The sequence below is a fragment of the Rattus norvegicus genome, chromosome 4 (genome assembly GCF_021556685.1).
Source record: "Rattus norvegicus strain SHRSP/BbbUtx chromosome 4, alternate assembly SHRSP_T2T, whole genome shotgun sequence".
In the NCBI taxonomy this organism is placed as follows: domain Eukaryota; kingdom Metazoa; phylum Chordata; class Mammalia; order Rodentia; family Muridae; genus Rattus; species Rattus norvegicus.
This window is the reverse complement of record NC_141537.1, coordinates 125,912,446-125,933,119: the sequence shown is the minus strand read 5'-3', so window position 1 is coordinate 125,933,119 and position 20,674 is coordinate 125,912,446. Positions and strand designations below refer to the sequence as shown.

Sequence of the window (20,674 nt, the reverse complement as noted above, 5' to 3'; positions counted from 1 at the left end):
AGATCTAGGGGCGGTAAATAAAGAAAAGGGGTACCAGGGACTGCTGGGGTCTAGGTAGATGTGGGCGGATGGGCTCAGCGCACAGCCTCAGAAAGAAGCTGGCACCGGCCTGGGGACATCTTCAGATCTGGTGCAACCATCTCATAAGGAAAAGGCAGGTCAATTTGAAAGGTGACTTCCAGTTAGCAGGCATGTCCTTCCTGTCAGTGGTTGGAGTGGCTTGCCCTAAGTGTATAAGCCTTAAGGTCCAATTTTTCTCCCCATCTTCCCAAAAACACTTGTCTAAATTGTTTATTACTCTCCTACAGGAAAAGTTATTGGGTTTGATGTCACTGCCAACCAAAGAACAGTTTGAAGAACTAAAAAAGAAAAGGAAGCAGGACCTGGAGCAGAAGAGGACCATGGAGCGACAGGTGCATGGGGCTCAGGCACCTAGCGGCTTCGACTTCCCTGCTCTCATACCCTACCCCTTGGCTGCTAAGTCTCTCCATTTCAAGCTGGCTTCTGTATGGCCTTAGAAAACAGTTGTTTTCCCACTGAGTCCTAGTTTTATTTAGTATTTCTGTTGATGCTCTCCTGTCTAGACCACTACAGGGATGGCAGTTTTCCCTCTGTTAGGCTTGCAGGCCAGTCCAGGAATACATACTGTTAGACAATAGAGGTGCAGTAGTGCATGCCTGTATCCCGGACCTCAAGAAGCTGAGACAAGAAGGTTTTAAGTTCTGGACCAGTTTGTGCTACATAGTGAGGCTATATCTTTTAAAGAAAATGAGGGTGCTGTTTTATACTTCAGGAATAGAATACTTATTTAGCATGCTTAAAGCACCCTGGGTTCTAGCCCCAGTACTACAAAACCCAAAATGAAAACATAAAGCAGTGTGTTTATTTTAGTATTGTCTGAAATTCTAACCTTGATGGAGATAAGGGTGTCAGTCTTTGGAAGTTTAAGGAAAGTATACAGTTGATGAAACTAAGAGGGAAAGAATCTTTTTAACTCACATTGCTTTATTGTTGAAATCTAAGCTTGTCTTTGTTTGAGCAGTTGAATTATCTTAGTATTGCTGAGACCATAGAGGGTAGCAGACAGGGAAGGCTGCTGTCTTGGTGACCATGGTGACCCTGGTGATGTGTGATGTCTCTGCAGGCTGCTCTGGAGTCCCGACGGAAGCTTGAGGAAAGGCAGAGTGGTTTGGCATCTCATACAGCCAATGGGGACATGAGGTCTCTTCAAGGCATACCTGCCCCCTTGCGAAAGGCTGAGGGCTGGCTCCCACTGTCAGAAGGTCAGGTACAGAGTGAAGACCCCGACCCTCTCCTTCAGCAGATCTATAACATTACATCGTTCATCAGGCAGGCCAAGGCTGCAGGCCGCACAGATGAGGTGCGCACACTTCAAGAGAACCTGCGGCAGCTGCAAGATGAGTATGACCAGCAGCAGACTGAGAAGGCCATCGAACTGTCCCGGAGGCAGGCTGAGGAGGAGGAGCTACAGCGGGAGCAGTTACAGATGCTCCGCCAGCGGGAGCTGGAACGAGAAGAAGAGCAGTTCCTGGCAGCATCTCTGCAAACACGGACTCGTGTTCTAGAACTCCGAGAAGTTTTACCCTTCCAGTTGGAGCCCATCCGAGGGCCTCACACTGATCTTGCCTATTCCTTAGATGAGGACTCCTCCCCAGTTCAGAGCAGCACAGCTCCTGATATCCTTTCACCTGGCTCAGCTCTAGCACCCATCCATGTGTGGTCTGGGTCCCCAGCCCTTAGCCAAGAATTACTCCTTCAGAGCACCATATCACAGCCAAGTAGTAAGACCTCTCTCAACCCGTTTGATGAAGAAGACCTCTCCAGCCCTATAGAGGGTGCTGTCAGCCCTGCTGCTGTAGAGGCTTTCCTGGGCCCTCCAGCTGCTGTCACCAAAGAATACAATCCTTTTGAGGAAGATGCTGAGGAAGAGGAGGTGGCAGAGTTGGGGGCAGGGAATCCCTTCACTGACCCAGACAGTCCAGCACCCAACCCCTTTGATGAGGATGACCATCCCAGGTCTGCCAGTCCAGCCGCCCCTGGAAACCCTTTTGAAGAGTGTCCATGCACCAACCCCTTTGAGGTAGACAGTGATAGTGGCATGGAGGCTGAGGAACACATTGAGGAGGAGCTGCTCCTGCAGCAAATTGACAACATCAAGGCTTACATCTTCGATGCCAAGCAGTGTGGTCGAATGGATGAGGTTGAGGTTCTGACGGAGAACCTCCGGGAGCTGAAGTGCACCCTGGCTAAGCAGAAGGGGGCCCCTAACTGACAGCAGTGGGCAGGAACTGGGCAGAGTCTTTGGTAGCATGATATCAAGTGGGAGGAGGAGATGGGCAGGCGCCTGAAACGCACACAGGTGGGGGTTGGAAATAGTAGTCTCTTGCTGTGCACTTTGAGACATTTCCACTATAGTTGAACAAGAACAGGAAAAAAATCGGCATTATTTGCTGGTTTTTCTGTATTTCTTTTAATGAAGTGTTCCCTTTTCAGGGGACTTTATGATTTTATTTATTGAGATACAGAGCTGGGCCAAGGTAGAAATGGCTCCTGGGTACCTCTTTGTCCATTTTCTGCTGACTGTTCTTGGTCATTATGCAGTATTATAGGGAAGCCCTTAACAGACCCCTTCCACTAGCCAAGATAGGCAGGGGCTCAGCAGGAGTCTGTCCTGACTTGGTTGCTTCCTTTCAGCACCTCCCTGCTTGGACTATCTCCTGGACACTTAGGGAGATGCTGTGTGAAGGCAGAGTCTAAACCCAGTGGGCACCAGTGCCTCTTTTTACAGATGGCAGGAATGTTGCCAGTGTTGCCCCCTCCCAGTTAAAGGAAGTAAAGTTCCCAAGTGTGAGGGTGGTGGGGTGGTGGTGTCAGTGTGAGCTTGACTATGAGACAGTAGTGATCAACTTCTTGGTGGATGTTATGGTTTGGGAGAACTTTCTACTTGTGCAGTTGTCAGCCCCTGGGGTTTGATAGAACGACCACTATATAGGTCACATTCAAGGGCCTGTGACTTGGGAATTGTGACTGGTTAGTTTCTGTGGAATATTAGTAGGTGATGGAACACTTCTGAGTCAGGAGATAAATTCTAGTAACTTCCAAGGCCCTCACGTCAGCCTTCTTCCATGTGGTTCATTCTGGAAACTGGTAAGATGTTATTTTACTACTTCGAGTACTGAAAGACAGAAATATTTGAGGCATAGCCTGAGATCATTCCACAGCTCTGAAGTACTTGAACTCTTGATAGAAGACAGAAAGGGAAGTTATGTCGCTTAGTACTTTGGTTTACAGGAACAGGTCAGTTGACAGATGACCTTGTAAGATCCTTGGTGTGCTCAGCTCTGGGTCATTTCTTTAGTTAATGGACAATAACTGTCTACTAGTCACTTTCCCTTTAGCTAGCTCTGGGCCGTGCCTTTTGTTCGCTACTGGTGTGCAAGCTCAAATTCTTCTCTCACATTCTGGTGAAGATCTGTCTTGGTGGTAAGAATACCATGTGGGTGCAAAGATCTCTATTTTGGCAGCTTTAATCCCAATCCATAGTACCTGTTGGGGCTTTGGCTGGATAGAAAGCCCACTTGGAGAGGAAGGGTAAGAACCCTTTGGGGTTCTGGAAGGTAAGCAGCCTGGCATCGTATGTTACCTGGGGCAGGCTTCCCCTCTTTCTAAAGCCTAGTCCCCAGGCATGCCCAGCACATCACCCTGCTTCATCTGCTTCTGTGTGATGGAAAAGGAGGCAGCTCTAAAATAAGGATGAAGCTGAATACTGGTTTTCACCATTACTTTTCCTGACACAGATCAGGTGTTCAGGGTGGTTCAACTGCAGACATTGCTTTTCTTATAAGAATGGCTTTCTTAATTAGCTAGTGACTCATTAAATGTACTCCTTTCTGGAACTCACTCTAGATAGCAGTCTAACAGAGCATGGGGAAAACAGATGCTTTTCAACAGCCATTTCTTAAATCCCGATTGAATTTTAAACCAAGTGAACTCAGATTCCAGAGGTTTTACTGAGTTTCTTATTGAATTCCTCTTTGATCATATTCTGAAAGTCAGAGACATAACAAGAGAGACATGTCTACCCATTGGCTGTATCACTTCCCAGAATTCCTACAAGTCAGTTGGTTTGCAGAGGGTGTTTGGCCTGTGAGTGAACCACAGTGCCAGCTTCTTACCTTGGGTGAATATTTCATGATTCCCAAGGTCCCAAGCTCCACCTCAGCAGTGAAGGAGCACATCCTTGATAAGGTATTGGCAGATCCCTTAGGTGTAGGTCCTGTTCACAGTGGAAGGGCTTCTTGCTTTGTTCCCTTCTAACACACTAAGGAACTGGAGCCTCACTCATTGCACTTACCACACATCATGTCTTTGTTGTCAGATGTTAAAACATCTTTCTAAGTCATCATGAGCCATGTTGCATAGCAGTGCCATGCAGTTCAAATTGTGGAATTGGCCTCTGGACAAGGTCAGACTAGAGGAGCACGGTGTTCTGGTAATCATGATGACTGTCAGCAAGATGGTCATTGACGCACATGCACTACACTGGGGCCTTGTATCAGAGGCTTTTATTAAAAAAATATCATTTATGTGAGGCTTTTATTAAAAAAAATAACATGTTCATGGCTGGGCTTGTGTGTGCTTAAAACGTCCCTCCACTGCCTTTTTGTAGTGAGTGTGTGTGAGTGTGTGTGTGTGTGTGTGTGTGTGTGTGTGTGTGTGTGTGTGTGTGTGTGTTTGCATGTGCACATGGAGGCCAGAGGACAACCTTGGATATTAGTCCTAGGAAAGCTGTCTGCCTTCTTTTAGGCAGGGTTTCTCATTCTTGGCTCCAGCTTTGCCAACAGGCCCGTGGTATGTTGTTTGACAGAGGACAGGTTGGACACTTACAACTCACTTTGCCATCATTATCTAGGTGGGTTTGGGTTGGCTCAGGAATGGTGAAGAGGGAAGGGCTTAGCTACTATATAGACCAAAGAGACAGCATGAGCAATCTGGAAAGAAGTTGGGTACAGCTAGCTGGGTTTCTACAGTGACTTCATCTGGGCCTGGAGCCCGAGGAGGGGCCTTGTATCCAGTGCTTATGGTGGGGTGGGTCGGAGTTCACTATGATGGAAGTCATCATTGAATCTTTCTAACAAGCAGAGTTGTACTTCTGGGACCCTGCCCAGGTCTGTTTGATTTGGGACACCAAACTGTTTGTGTAAGATACTGGGTTTTTCCTGTGGGTGCAGTATCATCTGTGACTAGACTTTAAAACCTGCAGCCTCCTCAGAAGTCTAGCAGAACTTTAATCACTTCAGAATTTTAGTTTAGCACTTTAGATTTTAGTTGTGATATTTCTTGGAAGTTATCAGTCTTCTTACAAGCAGCAACTGGTTTGAATAAAAAACCAGTAACCTTTCTTGGAGTCATTAGGGAACTGATTTGCAGGGCTCACTTTCCTCCCAGCACCTGCAGTGGTGAGTTCAGAGTAAGCCAAGACCTGATAGCTACAGCAGAAGCCATGACTAGTAGGAAAAGCAGGAGTAACTTTGGGTTTTGTTATTGGGCTGTGACTGAGGATAGGGCCTTGAACATACTAGGCATATGATCTACTACTGAGTTATATTGCTAGCTTTTTATTCTTCAGACAGGGTTGAGTTTGAATTCAGTGTAACCCATGCGGGCCTTGAACTTGTGATCCTTCTGCTTCAGTCTCCAGAGCTTCTGGAATCACATGTTTGCATGACCAAGACTGGCACATAGCCTTGACGAGTCCTGGAGGCTGACTGTCCACTAGGCACAGTGAGGGCCTGCTTCCTACAAAGGCGGTTCCTTGTTGGTTCTAATGGTGAGCACTGAGAAGGCTCCTCCTATAGCCGGGGCAGAAGAATTTTGTAACAAAAGTATCGTAGTAAAGCCTTCTACAAATGAAGAGACTTCACCAAACCTACTTATTTGGGCAAACATATTGCCCCCACCCAGTTTCCTTTTGCCTTCTCTGTCTGCCTTCTTTGTCTGAGGGAGAAGTAGGAAATTAAGAAACATATTCAGGTCATGGCTTGAGACAGCCTAAGATCATAGAATCCAACCCTCTTTACCTTATATTCCCCTAGGGCTCCAGGATAGATAGTAAGAGGATCACAGCTGCAAGAGACTGCAGAGGAGGACCCAGGAACTCCAAGCTTCTGATATCTATTCCTACAGCAAACAGTCCTCACACTAGAGACTTCAGCACCTTAGTTTCTACTCCACACATAGCCAGTGACTCAAAATGGTTAGAAGCATTCTAAAAGGTAAGCAAGTGACACTAGACTCATGCCGGAATTACCAGACAGTAAATTTAACTGCAGGTTATGCATTACAGAGACTAATATGAATAAACAATGTGTAAGAACAGTTGGGTGGCAGGTACTGCTTTGAGTGTTGTGTGCGCTGTTGTTTGTTTAACAAAATTCCATTCAATTTTACCAATGAAATCTCGGGAGCCAGATGCTGGGGTGAAAGCCTGCTGGCTCAGAGAGGCAGAGGAAGCATGCAGCTGACCTTCCTCCTCAGCCTATCTCCCAGAAGGAGTGCTCCTCTGTCACACAGTCTCAAAACCTCCTTAAACTGAATGTCCTTCCCTTCTATCTTTTGCGTCTTTCTATCCTCCTGACTCCCTTTTTAGTGTCTGTGGATTTCTCTTAAGACTCCTCTATTCACTTCCTGTCAACTGGCTGCTGCTCCTCTTGATCTGAGGTCGACTTTATTTAATCCTGTATTTAATCCTGTTTAAAATATTGAAGCAGAGAGCTTGGATTAAAAGTGTATGCTAAGGCTGAGCCATACCACAGCCAAAAAGTTTTTTCCAGTAAACAACACAATCTTGGGGTTCACAGTGTGATTAAATACCCTGCAAGCACCTGTTGCACTCTCGGGGTATGCTCAAGAAGCTTACCCTTTTCCTCCTTTCAGACGTGTAGTTTTGGCTGAAACTTATTAGTGATGTATCTACATATGTGCAGGAAGAACACTCATATAGAGAAGCTGGAGAGATGGCTCAGTGGTTAAGAGCGCTGACTGCTCTTCCTAGAGGTCCTATTCTCAATTCCCAGAACCCACATGGTGACTCAAAACCATCTATAAGGGGATCCAATGCCCTCTAGTGTGTCTGAGGACAGTTAGAGTGTGCTCATAAGTAAAATTAATAAATCTTTTAAAAAATATACACATAAAATAAATATATCTATTGGTAGTTGGAGAGATGGTTCAGCAGATGGCTTAGTGAATAAGAGTGCTTGCTGAACAAACGAGAGCCTGAGTTCGGATCCCAGCATCCACATAAAAAATCTAGGTGAGGTCATCTGTGCCTGTAACCCCAGAAGTGCGGGTTGCGATCCCAGTTGATAGAGCTTGCTAAGAGAACATGTCTCAAGGAGATAGGCAGAAATACAGCAGCACACTCTTCCCTTATCCTTCACGCGTGTGCACAGGACATGCCTAGCATAGTTGGGTTACATGAGCAGAGAAAAGAACACTTAAGTGTTGAAAGAAAATACTAGAAGCAAAAGATTAACAAATGAAAAATGCTCTAATGGGCTAATCAGTAGACAGTTCATCTATGAAACTGGGGAAGTCAGTTCAAAGTTTTCTACTGAAACGCAAAGTTTAAAGCAGGATTGGGGAGAGCGGTTTTAAAACGTAAAACACATGCCTATAGTTCCAGCACTTTGGGAGGCTTCAGAGACAGGACTATTAGGACGAGTCCAGCCTTGGCTACATGAGATCCTGTCTCAACCAAAAAATGAGTGATACATTCAAAATCAGGAAGCTCAGAGATTACAAACCAGGACAAATACTAAAATTACCTTGCATATCTCAAATTACATAAGTCAAGCACAAAGGGAAAATCTTGAGAAGCCTGTAGAAAGATTCATTTCACCCATAAACAGCGATTAAAAATTACAGTGTGTGGGACTGGGAAAATGGCGCAGCAGTTAAGTGCACTTGCTGCTCTTGTAGAGGTTCCGGGGTTCAATTTTCCCTAAGCTCCCACAGCAGCTCACAACTCTCTGAGAGGTCAATTTCAGGGGATCCAACGCCCTCTTCCCGCCTCTGTGGGCATTGCGTGTATGTGGTGCACAGACATAACACACAGGCAAAACACTTAAGGTAAAAATAAATCCTAAAAAAAGTTACAGCGCAGTGACATGTTGGTTGTTGACTTGCCACATCTGTCACAATCACTCTTTACAAGCGAAAGAGAAAGACCCCACCTTTAAGCAGAGTCCTTTACAGCAGACTCTGATGAGCCAGAACAAACCACTCTTTCCTCCTTTACAAATCAGTTTTTCCTTTGAATCAATAGAGACTTCTCCGTCGAACTCTTCATTTCAGAACTGGAGATCTTGGGAGAAGACACTTGGTTTCTGTGAAAGCAAAACGACCGGTTGTTTTCCAACGCGGTTGCGGCTGCGAGCCCAGGCCAAAACTACGAGTCCCAGGCTGCCCCGCGGCCGCGCTGCCCGCCGGGAGGTGCCTCCTGAGATTCCCGGAGCCTCGCTGGTCCGCGGCTAGAGAAGTTCCTGTCTTCACCATGCCGATGAAAGGCCGTTTCCCTATCCGCCGTACACTGCAGTATCTGGGTAGCGGAGACCTGGTATTCAAGGAGTCGGTGAAGGTCATGACCGTGAACTACAACACGCATGGGGAACTGGGCGAAGGTGCCAGGTCAGTGTGGGTCACAGCTCGCGGGGTCCAGTGAGAGAAGCTGAGGCGGTGGAGGCCATCCCTACTGATCCCGATAGAAACCGGAGATTCACTCCACCCGAGGGATGGGTTGCAGCTGGAAGGTTGGCAGCTTGTGCGAGGCTGTGGCGCGGGAAACGCGTTGGGAGCGGAGTGGTAAGTTTCCGCACCTGTACACAGCATGGCTTACTGCTGCTTAGGACAGTTGACGAATGAAAGGTTTCATTGACCTGTTTATCATCTCTGAGCAGTGCCTAGGACCCTTTAGAACTTACTGAACGTTTATTGAGCACCCGAAACGCCGGGTTCTGTACTGGGATTTCCAGCAGTACGGGAGAAACATGACTGTAGATAGTGGATTTGTGGGACAGATCAGTAAGAGAGAAGAGAATAATTCACGGTGGAGTGGTCCCTGTGGCAAAGGCCTTTAGGAGAGCCAGAAGCCGCCTCCTAGCCATTTTCTGTGGTCAAATTGACCCCTAAGAACTAGGGTCTGCTAGCCTGGGATCTGCTGGGGTGAGGGCTCTCAGGAAGACTGGATGTCAGTGAACCAGAGAGTTCATTCTTTACTTACTCCCCTCTTGTCAGGAGTTTCCGCTCTTAAGATGAAGCTCTCATGGTGCAGAGGCCTCTTCCTTAACTAGTTGTGACCTTGGGATCACACACCTTCTCTCAGCTTCTGACCGCATTTTTCTTAGGTGCAACACACTACAGTATTCTGGTGGTGGTGTCGGGGTGCTGGAGAAAGTGCCTGGCAGAACGCAACAGGTGCTTGCCTTGATGCCTATTTGATCTAGATGTCTTTATTAGTTTGTTTGCACAAGGCTCTGTGCTTTGGGATGGGAAGACACAGACTTGATAGTAAGTTCTGCCTTCAAGCTTTTGGGTGGTGTGCAGTGGGATCTTCAGAGCAATGTTTCTCCCCTAGAAGCAGGATTTTCTTCTCCTTTTTAAGTTTTGTGTTGATTTAGTTACTTAAAGATCTACCCACCTCGCGTGTGCTCGCTCTAGCACTCGCACTCGCTCTCTCTTCTCTCTCTCTCTCTCTCTCTCTCTCTCTCTCTCTCTCCTCCCTCCCTCCCTCCCTCCCATCGTGTGTGTGTGTGTGTGTGTGTGTGTTGTATGTCATGAGAGTTTATTCACACTAAATGTGTACAGGTGCCCACGGAACCAGAGGGTGTTGGATCCTCTGAAACTGGAGTTACAAGTGGTTGTGAGGTGCCAGATGTGGGTACTGGGAACTGAACTCGGGTCCTCTGGAAGAACAGTAAGCACTCTTAATTGCTGAGCCATTTCTCCAGCCCCAAATAAAATCTTCCTTAAGTTTTAGTTGAAATAGGATCTCACTGTGTGCGCTTGGCTGGCCTGGAACTCCTACATAAACCAGGCCAGCTTCCAGCTCACAAGAGACCTTCTTGCCTGTCTCTCTTCCTGACCACCGAGTTTAAAGATGTGTGCCACCACACTTGGATTTCTTCATAAGAATTTATATGAGTGTTTTGCCTCTATGTATGTATGTGCACCACTTGGGCCCCTGGTGTACATAAAAGTCAGAAGAGGGACTCAGATTTCCTGGAACTGGAGTTACAGGTAGCTGTTAGCCACCATGTGGGTCCAGAGACTGAACCTGGGTCCTCTACAAGAGCAACAAGTCCTCTTTTTTTTTTTTTTTTTTGGTTCTTTTTTTCGGAGCTGGGGACCGAACCCAGGGCCTTGTGCTTCCTAGGTAAGCGCTCTACCACTGAGCTAAATCCCCAGCCCCGCAACAAGTCCTCTTAACCACTGAGCCATCTCTATAACCCCTCACCTGTTTTTTGTTTGTTTGTTTTGTTGTTGTTTTTAAGTGGGTTCTGGGGCTCAAACTCTGGTTGTCTTGCTGTGCAATAAGAACCTTAGTGACTGAGCCATGTTGCTAGCACCCTTTTTAGACCCTGCTGGAAGAGGAATGTGGTTCTCATGACCATTGGCACTGCCCATACCCACATCTGTATCCTGTTCAGTCTGAACAGTCAGGAGAACTTGAGCTCTCTGATAATTTTTTTTAAGATTTATTCATTTTATGTATGTGATTCACTGTTGCTCTCTTCGGGCACATTAGAAGAAGCATCAGATCTCATTACAGATGGTTGTGAGCCACCATGTGATTGCTGGGAATTGAACTCAGAACCTTTGGAAGAGTAGTCAGTGCTCTTAACCGCTGAGCCATCCCTCCAGCCCCTGCTCTCTGATAATTTAAACACTGCAAATACTCATTTTCTGTGACTTTAAGCCAAAGGGGTGAGGGAATGTATGATTAATTTTCCTTCTTGGCTTTAACAAATCCTTGTGTATTTAATCATTTCATTTTTGGCCCTTTGTTTAATTGCAGATTCTGTCTCAGTTGTGATATTGTCCGAAGTGGTTTCAGGCAGGCTTTCTGTTGACTCAGTCTCATCCCTGAAATTATTTTAGATGCTTCAATCTGAACTGGCGGTGTAGGAACCTCTTGGCATAATCATTGAGGCTAAGAGCTGGTCTTTGCCCCAGATCATGTGACTAGAAATAGAAAGCCAAGCTCCTGTTCCATGGATCCGGAACCCTGTCAGTGGGTGTGGGGCAGGCTGAACAGGAAGCAAAGGGTACCTTTGAGTGAGGGCATTTGAGGAGCCTTAATTGAGGGATTGCTTACAAAAGTGTGGTAGACAGAAATGGGGAAAGGAAACCTCGAGTGAGGGAAAGCATGGGCCCCAGCCTATGCTGGGCAGTGAGGGAAGGAATGTCCATTGGAGCCTGAGGACCAAGGGGTCTGGCCATGCCAGGGCTGAGCCAGGCAAAGAAATAGCTGCCTTTTACCTGTCACTGGTACTTCCTGCCCGCCTGGATTCATGTTGAGGGTCAGTGCGCAGAGCCAGGATTGGCCTGGATCTGCTCTGTCTTGTGGGCAGCTATGTATCTTTATTGTTTTGTGGTTCTGAGATGGCATCCCGGACCTTGTGCCTGCTAGGAAGGTGCTCTGCTGTGGCATTACACTGCAGTTGTGTCACAATTTATTTAGCCAGGTCTCTCCTGCTGCGCCATGCTGATCTGAATGCTCCAGCCTGAACCTCAGCATTTTTGCCTTCTGTTTCTCTTTGCTCATTCAGGTGCTGAGATATCTAAAAGGGGAATGGAGTTAGAGCTTTAAAGCTTCTGGTCATAAATTGACTGCCAGACAGGATAAGGCAGTTAACCCACTCTCCATAGCCCAGAATCTGTTTCAATGATGATGTGAACTGTGTTGTTTTAGCAAAATTTGCACTTTTTTTTTTTTTGGTTCTTTTTTTCGGAGCTGGGGACCGAACCCAGGGCCTTGCGCTTCCTAGGCAAGCGCTCTACCACTGAGCTAAATCCCCAGCCCCTAGAATTTGCACTTTTTAAATGTTTAACAGATATTTTTCTTATAGTTTGGCAAATGTCAGTGCTTTTTGTTTGAGCCCTGTGTAGCCCAGGCTGGTCTTGGATGTTTGTCTTCCTGCCTCAGGCACTGGAATGCTGGGATTACAGGTGTGTTGCCCCACCCACTCAGCAGATGTTGAATTTGGTTTTTGACATTTTTGCCATGTAAATATTTTATTCAAAGTTATCTGATTTCACCCTTGTAGGGTTCAAGGCTTTCTTTCACGTCTGTATTGTAACACTCATGTACTGTTGCCATTCCTCTACACAGTACTCTCTAAGGAGCCTCTCAGTAACAAGTCCACTGCACATATGGACATGCAGCTCTGTTTGCACAGGACTCTGGGCTTGGTGCTGAGGAACTCTGTGAGGCAGCATTCGTTTGTTTTCCTCAGTGAGCAGACATGGGTCCTGATATTAACAGAAGTGCAAGTGTTGGGGACACACCAGTCTTCTATGCCCGTTTTCCCTCACCTTTTTGGAGGCAGGTCCCTCCAGTCTTTGCCAGGTTCCAGACTTTCTCCATGGAAAAGGTATGCACAGAATTTCAGGGAGAAAACTCTTATAGATTTACATAGGTTCATTTCTAGAAAGCTGTCACATGGTGTGGTGGCTTGAATGAGAGTGTCCCCCATAGCTCATATGTTTGAATGCTTAATCACCAAGGAGTGGCACTGTTTGATGTGGATTAGCCGATGTGGTCCAATTGGAGTAGGTGTGGCCTTGTTGGAAGAAGTGTGTTGCTAAGGGTGCTCTTTGAGGTTTCAAAAGCTCATGCTAAGCCCAGTGCCTTTTGCTCAGCCTGAACCTTGCAGATCAGCTATAAGCCCTCTGCTACTCCAGCACTATGCCTGTCTGCCTGTCACCAACTCCCATACATGATGATAATGGAATAACTTTCTGAACTGTAAATAAGTCCCTAATTAAATGTTTCTTTTTATAAAAATTTCCTTAGTCATGGCGTCTCCTCACATCAATAGAACAGTGACTAAAACAGAAGTTGGTACCAAGGACTGGAGATATTGCCTCACCATTATGTTTGTTGAAGGAATATGGAAGACTTTAGAACTTTAGACTAGAAATGTATTCAAACACTTCAGTGATGTTTACTGAGCCAAATGAGTAGGAACATGGAAGATACTGGATAAGGAGGGTAATGAGGACTGTGGGGGCCCAGCTCATGAGAGTTCAGAGGAAAAATATTAGCAGCTGGCCTAGAGACCATTGTGATATTTTGGCAAAGAATGTGGCTGCTTTTTTGCCCTTGTCCAAAAGATCTTCCAGAGGCTAACTTGAAGTGATTTGGATTGATGGCATTGGCAAAGGAGATTTCAAGACAGCATAATATTGACCTGTTGTGTGGTTATGCAGATACAATGAAAAGGGACAAGTCAGGCAAAGAGAAATGCAATTTGCACATTGAGTAGAAAAAGTGCACCAGGAAATGTAATTATGGAGCCGAGTGCTGTACTCAAGGGGTAAACAGTTGAAAGGCCTGGTAATAAATGGAATAAAGGACTTACTACCTGACCCTTAAGTCAGGATAATCTCTGCTAATCCTGCAACAATTCCTGTGAACGGAATTAACCTTGTTAATTCTAAGCAGAAGAAACCATCAACCAGTTAAGACTTATGCAAATGCAAGTCTTGGAGAGGCCACTTTTCGGCCTAAACAAGCAGAAGAACTTTACAGCTTCACCCACCTGGTTCTAGATTTAGTCAAGGATCCAGGAATGAGTTATGGAACCTTCCAACGTAGCTAAGGAAAGCTGCTGAAGCCAGGCATTTGTGGGACAGTTCCCTCATGGAGTTTCTGAGAGCCTGTTGTATGAAGCTGTAAAGGTAGAGAGAGCCTAGATTGCACTGTAGAGCCAGAGTCATGGGATAACGATTCAGGAGAGTTGCTAACAGAGCGTGGGACCAGGGTAAGAGAGAGGAGTAAGTTGCAGTCAACAAAGCTGGAGTTGGAGATCTGGAGCCTTTTGACATCACACATGGAGACGCACATGGGTTCATTTCTAGAAAGCTATTACATGGGTTCATTTCTTGCCTTTTGCAGGAAATTCGTGTTTTTCAACATCCCTCAGATCCAGTATAAGAATCCTTGGGTGCAGATCATGCTGTTTAAGAACATGACGCCATCGCCCTTCCTGCGGTTCTACCTAGGTGAGTGAGGATGGAAGGACTGCCTGTCCCTTTCCAGCTGTAAGCGGCTGTGGCCTTAGCTTCCCTTGTCAGTTACCCAGTGGCTGCTGAGATCTAGCCCAGCTCCTTCACCTATCTTTCTTCAGCTTATCTCTCATTGTTCTCTGCCTATCATGTGGGCCAGGTAACCACATTCCTTTGTTGCTCTGTGCTACAGTGTCTTCCCTCTTTGTCTGTGAGCTACAGAATGGAAACAGAGATCCTTTGCTGGAGATGTATGTCCATAGTTCAGTGGTAAAGTACAACACACTGCAAGACCCCCGAACCAAATGTCCTTTAGGCCTGGACTTGGCCCTCAGATGGCTAGTACCCCCCAGTGCTGGCCACAGCCTTCTCCCTGCTCCAACCGTTTGTCTTGTGAGTGCCCTACTTGCTTGTTCTGATGCACTAGCATTCCTGGCTCGTGGGTAATAGGTAGAAAGTGCCATAGAGAGCACACTATATGTGCCGCTCATCTGGAATGTCACTAAGGGGCAGCTTGGGGCCAGGTGCTAGGTAGTCAAGGAACCCAGAGGCAAAAACCTCTGCTCTGTGTGTTTATGGAGTGGGGAATGGGACGCTCTGTGTATGAGGGGGACAGAGTGCACAGAAAAGAAGCAAAATGGTCAACAAAGTCCTGTGGTGAAGAAAGGCAGTCACAGGATTTTGTGTTCTTAGGGCCTCTCTGTATGCTTGCCTGCAAGTATTACAGCTTGGAGCCACACTTGCATATGTGATGAAGCCATTGCATGGCCTCTAACAGGTTTGTAGTGAGAACCAAGATACTTCCCTTTGGCATTCAGTCCCTTTCTTCAGGGACTGTAGGTTAGGACTTTTTGAGAAGGGATTGTGTAGTCCTCACTGGCCTCAAACTTGTGACAGTATTTCTGGCTGATCCTCTTAAATGCTGGGGTTTGCTATGGCCACTATATGCCTGACTGCTTTGCCTCTGTATATCATGTAAACAGGAATCTCATAGGAAAACTCCTTTTCCATTTCTGGAGAGTAGAGTCAGTAGGAGAAAAGGACCTGTCCCTGGTTGGGAGCTGGGTGGGTATCTGGGCTTTGGAGCTGCCCTCAAAACTGCCAATGACATAGCAAAGCCATTTGCTTGTCCTGGTAGTTCCTTGGCCAGCCCTGTACCCTGTGGGAAAGGCAGGATTACACTACAGGACTGCATCTTGGCCCCAGGGAACAATAGTCCAATGCAAGGAAGGCTGGGAGTAGCCTGTTATAATTTCTTTTGAAAAACCCTTTTTTAACATTGTTTTTGATAATTATCTAAGGCCAGAACCCAGGGTCTTTCAGGTGCTAAGCACGTGCTTTACCACACAGCTACATCCAGTTCATCTTCCTAGAGATAGGCTTTCATTGTATTTTCAGGCTGACCCCAAACTCCTGCGTTCCTGCTTAGCTTCTTGAATGTAAGGACACCCAGCTCGAGGACCCGAGATTCTGGTGATTTGTTGCAGCTGAGTATCTTCCACCATATCAGTCTCTCAACTTCTGCAGTCACCTGCTGATGAGCTTTGGTGTGAGGTTTAAAGCGCTGAGACCTTGAAAAGGAGATTGGAGGATGCTAGGGAAAGTGGCAGGACCCACACCTTGGGAGAGGGAATCTGAGTGAAAAGAGCTGTAGATGGTGACACAGCACTGAGAGGCATGCTCAGGCCAGGGCAATGTTTTGGTTCTGTAGTGGGCATGAGCAGCCACGGAGAAAAGATAACAGAATGGGTGCATGGGGTGGGAGCGTGGACCGTGAAAAGGCCACATCTAAACATGTTCTTCCTGTGTGACAAGGTTTAACCTGACCAGAAGGCAAGCTGGGGACTTGTCTCTCCCTGTCACATACCATCCTGGGACCTACCTTCATGACTTCAGCCAATCCTAGTCACCTCCTACAAGTCCTACCTGCAGGTGCCATCAGGAAGTGTCAGTGTAACTTTTAAGGTCATATTCAGTTTAGTACATGTACAAAGGCACTTCTCACTCCAGCAGGATCTTCCAGTGTGGACTGTCTTATGTTCTTTGTGCTCAGTGTTCTGGGAACAGTTCTGTGTGAGACAGGGAATATCTCCCAGCCTTCCATGTGTAGGCTTGAACAAGTCTTACTTTGTATCAATTCTGGGTCATCCACTTTTTTCTGGTTTAGTAGGTTTTTGTGGCCTGTCTGTGATGCCCTTCCTTACCCCAAAGCCCCTCTCATTTTTCCTTAGAGCAGTATAATTACATCTTATGCTCCTGTGATACTTCAGATTTTTAAATTTTTGTTATGTGGGTTTGCTTGCCTGAATTTATGTGTACCGGATGCATGCAGGAGTCAGCAAAGGCAAGATTTTCTAAAAACTCAGGTTGCCATGTCCTCTACAAGAGTGGTAAGTGCTGAGCCATCTTCCCAGCATAAGATATATTTATTAAAATGTGTGTAATTTTTTGTGTACTGGCACACAAAATGTGCTGTGTACATATGTGGAGGCCAGAAGAGGGTTTTGGATGTCTTCGTCTCTCATTCTGTCCATTCCTTTAAGGTAGGGTTTCTCCATAAACAGGGGCTTGTGTTTTTAGCTAGACTGGAAGCCAGCAAACCTCGCCATCCTCACTGCCACCCCTGCTTGGACCTAGGATTAAAGGTGTGTCAGGATCCTCTTGTTTTACGGGTGCTGGGATCTTAATCTGGCCCTCATGATTGTGTGACAAGTATTCTTTTTTTTTTTTTTCGGAGCTGGGGACCGAACCCAGGGTCTTGCGCTTGCTAGGCAAGTGCTCTACCACTGAGCTAAATCCCCAACCCCGTGTGACAAGTATTCTTAACCAGAGCCCCTTGCACTCTGTCTATGATACACTTTTCGAGTTCTTTTCCTATGTACTAAAGGCAGGGTTGAAATTGAGTTTTGTTTTCTGCATTGAGGATATCCAGCTGTTAAAATGTACATGCTGTACTTTTCTTCACTGGATTGTCTTAGTACAATGGTCCAAAATCAATGACCATGGTGGGGAATAATGTATTCTCTCGGTGCTGTGGTGAAGGACTGAAGTATTTTACCTGCTTCAATCTGGTAAACCAGTAAATTTCCCAAAGAGCTAACATTCAAAGCATTGAAGTGATAGCCAGGAGTGGGGATAACTGTGAGTGTGTACCAGGGTGTGTTTGTATTATTAAAACCACCGAGTTGTTTTGGTTAAATGTCAATTGTGTGCTTTTTAAAAATTATTTTATATGTAAGAGAGTTTTACCGGTGTGTATGTATGTGCATCACATGCACACCCAGTACGGGGAAGGGGAGAGTTCAGAAGGGGGAACCGGATTCCCTGGAACTGGAGGTACAGATTTGCTGTCATATCGGTGCTGGAACTGAATCCCTGCCTATGGAAAGCAAGCGCCCTTAACTGCTGAGCAATCTCACTAGATGCATATTTTACCATACACAAAAGCTACTTATAATTTCTGAAGTTTCATTCACTCATCTTTTTATCATTGCTTTATATTGAAATTGGTGCCAACTTTACCCCCCCTTCAAGTTATTCTAGCCTTTTACTGTTTTTTGTTCGTTCGTTTGTTTGTTTTGATCCAGAGGCTAGCCTAAACTTGTGGTTCTCCTGCCTTGGTCTTCTGTGTGTTGGGATTGTATAAACTTGAAGATGTTTGCTAGGTTCTAGAAAAAGGCTGGCTGTGATTTTGTCACAGCCATCTTTTATAGTACTGAAGATGTTTTTAGTATTTTAAACATTTTGTTTTCTTGTGGTTTGATAGTAGTTAGTTTTTGTATCTACACTCAACATTTCAGGTAATTTTATTGATTGCTTAAGATATTTTACTTATAGACACATCATTGCAAACAAAGCATGACACTACATCCCCAACGTTGGCAGTTTCCTTTTGTCTCAGTTCACTGGTCTAGGCAGTGGTAGTGTTGTGCACTTCCACAAACAGTGTCTGAGCTTGAGTTAACCAGACTCTTTACGAGGGCCTTCTGTTGTCTGCTCTTAAGTTTTAGCCACTGCAATATTGTTATTTTCTTAATTAGTAATATTGATTGCTTTTTAATGTGTATCATTAGCTACTGTGTTCTTTTTAATTTTAAATGGCAAACCATCTCAAACATTTAGTCAGATATCTTCCAGAGTTGTGAATTCATAAATGTTCTGATGAAAATCCTTAATCAGATATATGTGCATTCCAAGTATTTTCTTCAAATCCCCAACCCCCCCCCCCCCCCTTCTACTTTTAGGCTTAGTGTTTCCAACAACAGAAATTAAGGAATTTTAAATTCAAGTTACTGACTTTTTTTTATGATCACAGTTTAAATATCATGCCTGAAAAATTTTGCTCCTTGGTAAGATCATTAAGATTTTCTCTTGTAGTGTTTTTGTTTTTGTTTTTCCATGCTGGGGCTGCACCCAGTACCTCCCCGTGCAGGGCAAGCACTGTCTCTGAGTTTTATAAAACATTTTTGCTAGAGTGTGTTTATATTATATAATGAACATGTATAAGACTTGGCACTGGGAGACAGTGAACAACTCCAGATATGATTCCACAGTACTTGCCTTATGTCTTCGGTGCATTTTAATTTTCCTAATGTTTATTTGCATGTGAGTAGCCAGTTCCAGTGTTTGATAAGAAAAAGCTTAAGATCAAGTTTTCTTGCCATCTTTGTTTAAAACAGTTGTCCATAAATAGAATAGTTTATTTGGTCTTGGTCTTGGTTCTGTCCCATTTGGTGATATGTCTGCTGTTAGGAATGTCTGTCATGGTTTCCAGCTCCTGGGGGCTTCTCACACTCTCTTCTGGACTCCTCAGGTACCTAACACTTTTGTGCACCAATGCACATATATACACAACCTAAAATTTTAAGAAAATATTGAAGTCCACTACTAAAAGCAAGTTGGAGACCCTGCTGGTCTGGACTTGTCAATCATCCTACCAACCATCCTACCTTACAAGGCTATTGGTATGTGTCAGTCACATCTTGGCAGTCCAGCCTTTTGAGGCTGAAGAAGTATGCCTGAGTCCTCAGCTCTCCTGCCCTGTGCCTCTTGTTGCAGAATCTGGGGAGCAGGTCCTTGTAGACGTGGAGACGAAGAGTAATACGGAGATCGTGGAGCACATAAAGAAAATCTTGGGCAAGAAAGAGTGAGTTGCTGGGTTGACCTGACGAACAAACCTCAGCTCCCAAAAATGTGACAGTGAAGGGGACATGCAGGAAGGGTCTGGAGGGAAGGCTCTCCAGCCCCAGATAACAGCAACACGATGTTGGGCAGTAGGATCAGCTCCGGCCTGGTCTTCAGCACATGTGAGCTGAAGTCACTGAATGTCTTGTCCACTTCCTTGCTGTGACAGTGAACAAGGATTATCCCTGCCTTCACATGCATGCAGCTAAAGGGAAACTTAGACTCTGTTCTTAGCTTTTCAAAGTCTCTCAGGACACAGGCCCCTTCAACCCGTCCCTGTGGGGTGCTCCAGTGTTCTGCTTCCTAGTGCCTTTCCCCTCACATAGAAGAGGCTACCTGTAGTCTGGAGCCCCTGGTCATGCTCTGCTGCTCTGTGTGTTCCTTGACAGGGAGACCCTCAGGGAGGAGGAGCTGGAGAAGCAGCAGCGCTTTCATCCAGGCAACTTTGGCCCCCGGAAGTACTGCCTGCGGGAGTGCATGTGCGAAGTGGAAGGTCAGGTGCCCTGCCCTGGCCTGGTGCCCTTACCCAAGGAGATGACAGGGAAGTACAAAGCTGCTCTGAAAGCCAATACTTAGGTCTAAGCAAGGTTATCTGGGATGGACTGGTGGCATCTGACTGGAGACGAATTACACTGGTACCATGAATGATGGAACTCCCTGCAATGGAAAGACCAGCTTGCTCATCTATTTAAAGGACATGGGATGAAGGCTGGGATTGCCAGCTGCTGAACAAATATCAATAAAAGACTTAGTCTTCCTATACATAGTAAGTCTGGTCTTGCTGGTATAAAGACCATCAGAGAGCTTGGGATGAGAGAGTGCAAGGCAGTTTGTCAGTGACTGTCTCAGTCCTGTAACTGGCCCTAGTTCTTTCATCTTCTTCCAGTTCCTACTCTGGGAGCTGTTGAGAGCTACTGCTACTGGTGAGCCAAATGTAGCTAGCAGAGTGGATGTTCTTACATCCAAAGCAAACATGTACACTTACTAAAGCCTGCAGTTCTTGCTTCCTGAGAGAGGGAAGGTTCTCCGGCCCCAGTTAGTAACAAGACCTTGGGCAGTAGGATCAGTTCAGGCTGTTCAGCAAATGTGAGCTGAAGTCACCAAATCTCTTGTCCATTTCCTTGCTGTGAAGTTCACATGGGTGGAGGAGTGCCAGTGGCATTGTGCTAACTGTAGC

At 45.8% G+C, this 20,674-nt stretch overlaps 2 protein-coding genes across 5 annotated transcripts in view; both read left to right on the top strand.

The window, feature by feature from the left end:
* The window catches only part of Rbsn (rabenosyn, RAB effector), a 30,391-nt gene extending 23,992 nt beyond the window's left edge, over positions 1 to 6,399 (top strand). For 2 of the 3 annotated variants that reach the window (XM_087657552.1, XM_087657551.1), the window contains 2 exons: positions 309 to 413; positions 1,145 to 6,399. In XM_087657552.1, the coding sequence (XP_087513678.1) occupies positions 309 to 413; positions 1,145 to 2,293 (1,254 nt within the window). In that variant the 3' untranslated portion in view covers positions 2,294 to 6,399. 3 annotated transcript variants of the gene reach the window in all.
* Positions 6,400 to 8,535: 2,136 nt separating this feature from the next.
* On the top strand, positions 8,536 to 20,259 carry Mrps25 (mitochondrial ribosomal protein S25). 2 transcript variants are annotated; one of them, XM_087656751.1, is made up of 4 exons: positions 8,536 to 8,886; positions 14,204 to 14,310; positions 19,372 to 19,459; positions 19,887 to 20,259. In XM_087656751.1, exons 2-4 carry the CDS (start codon positions 14,262 to 14,264, stop codon positions 20,071 to 20,073), a joined length of 324 nt encoding a protein of 107 aa, XP_087512877.1. In that variant the 5' UTR covers positions 8,536 to 8,886; positions 14,204 to 14,261; the 3' UTR covers positions 20,074 to 20,259.
* The last annotated feature ends 415 nt before the right edge of the window (positions 20,260 to 20,674 follow it).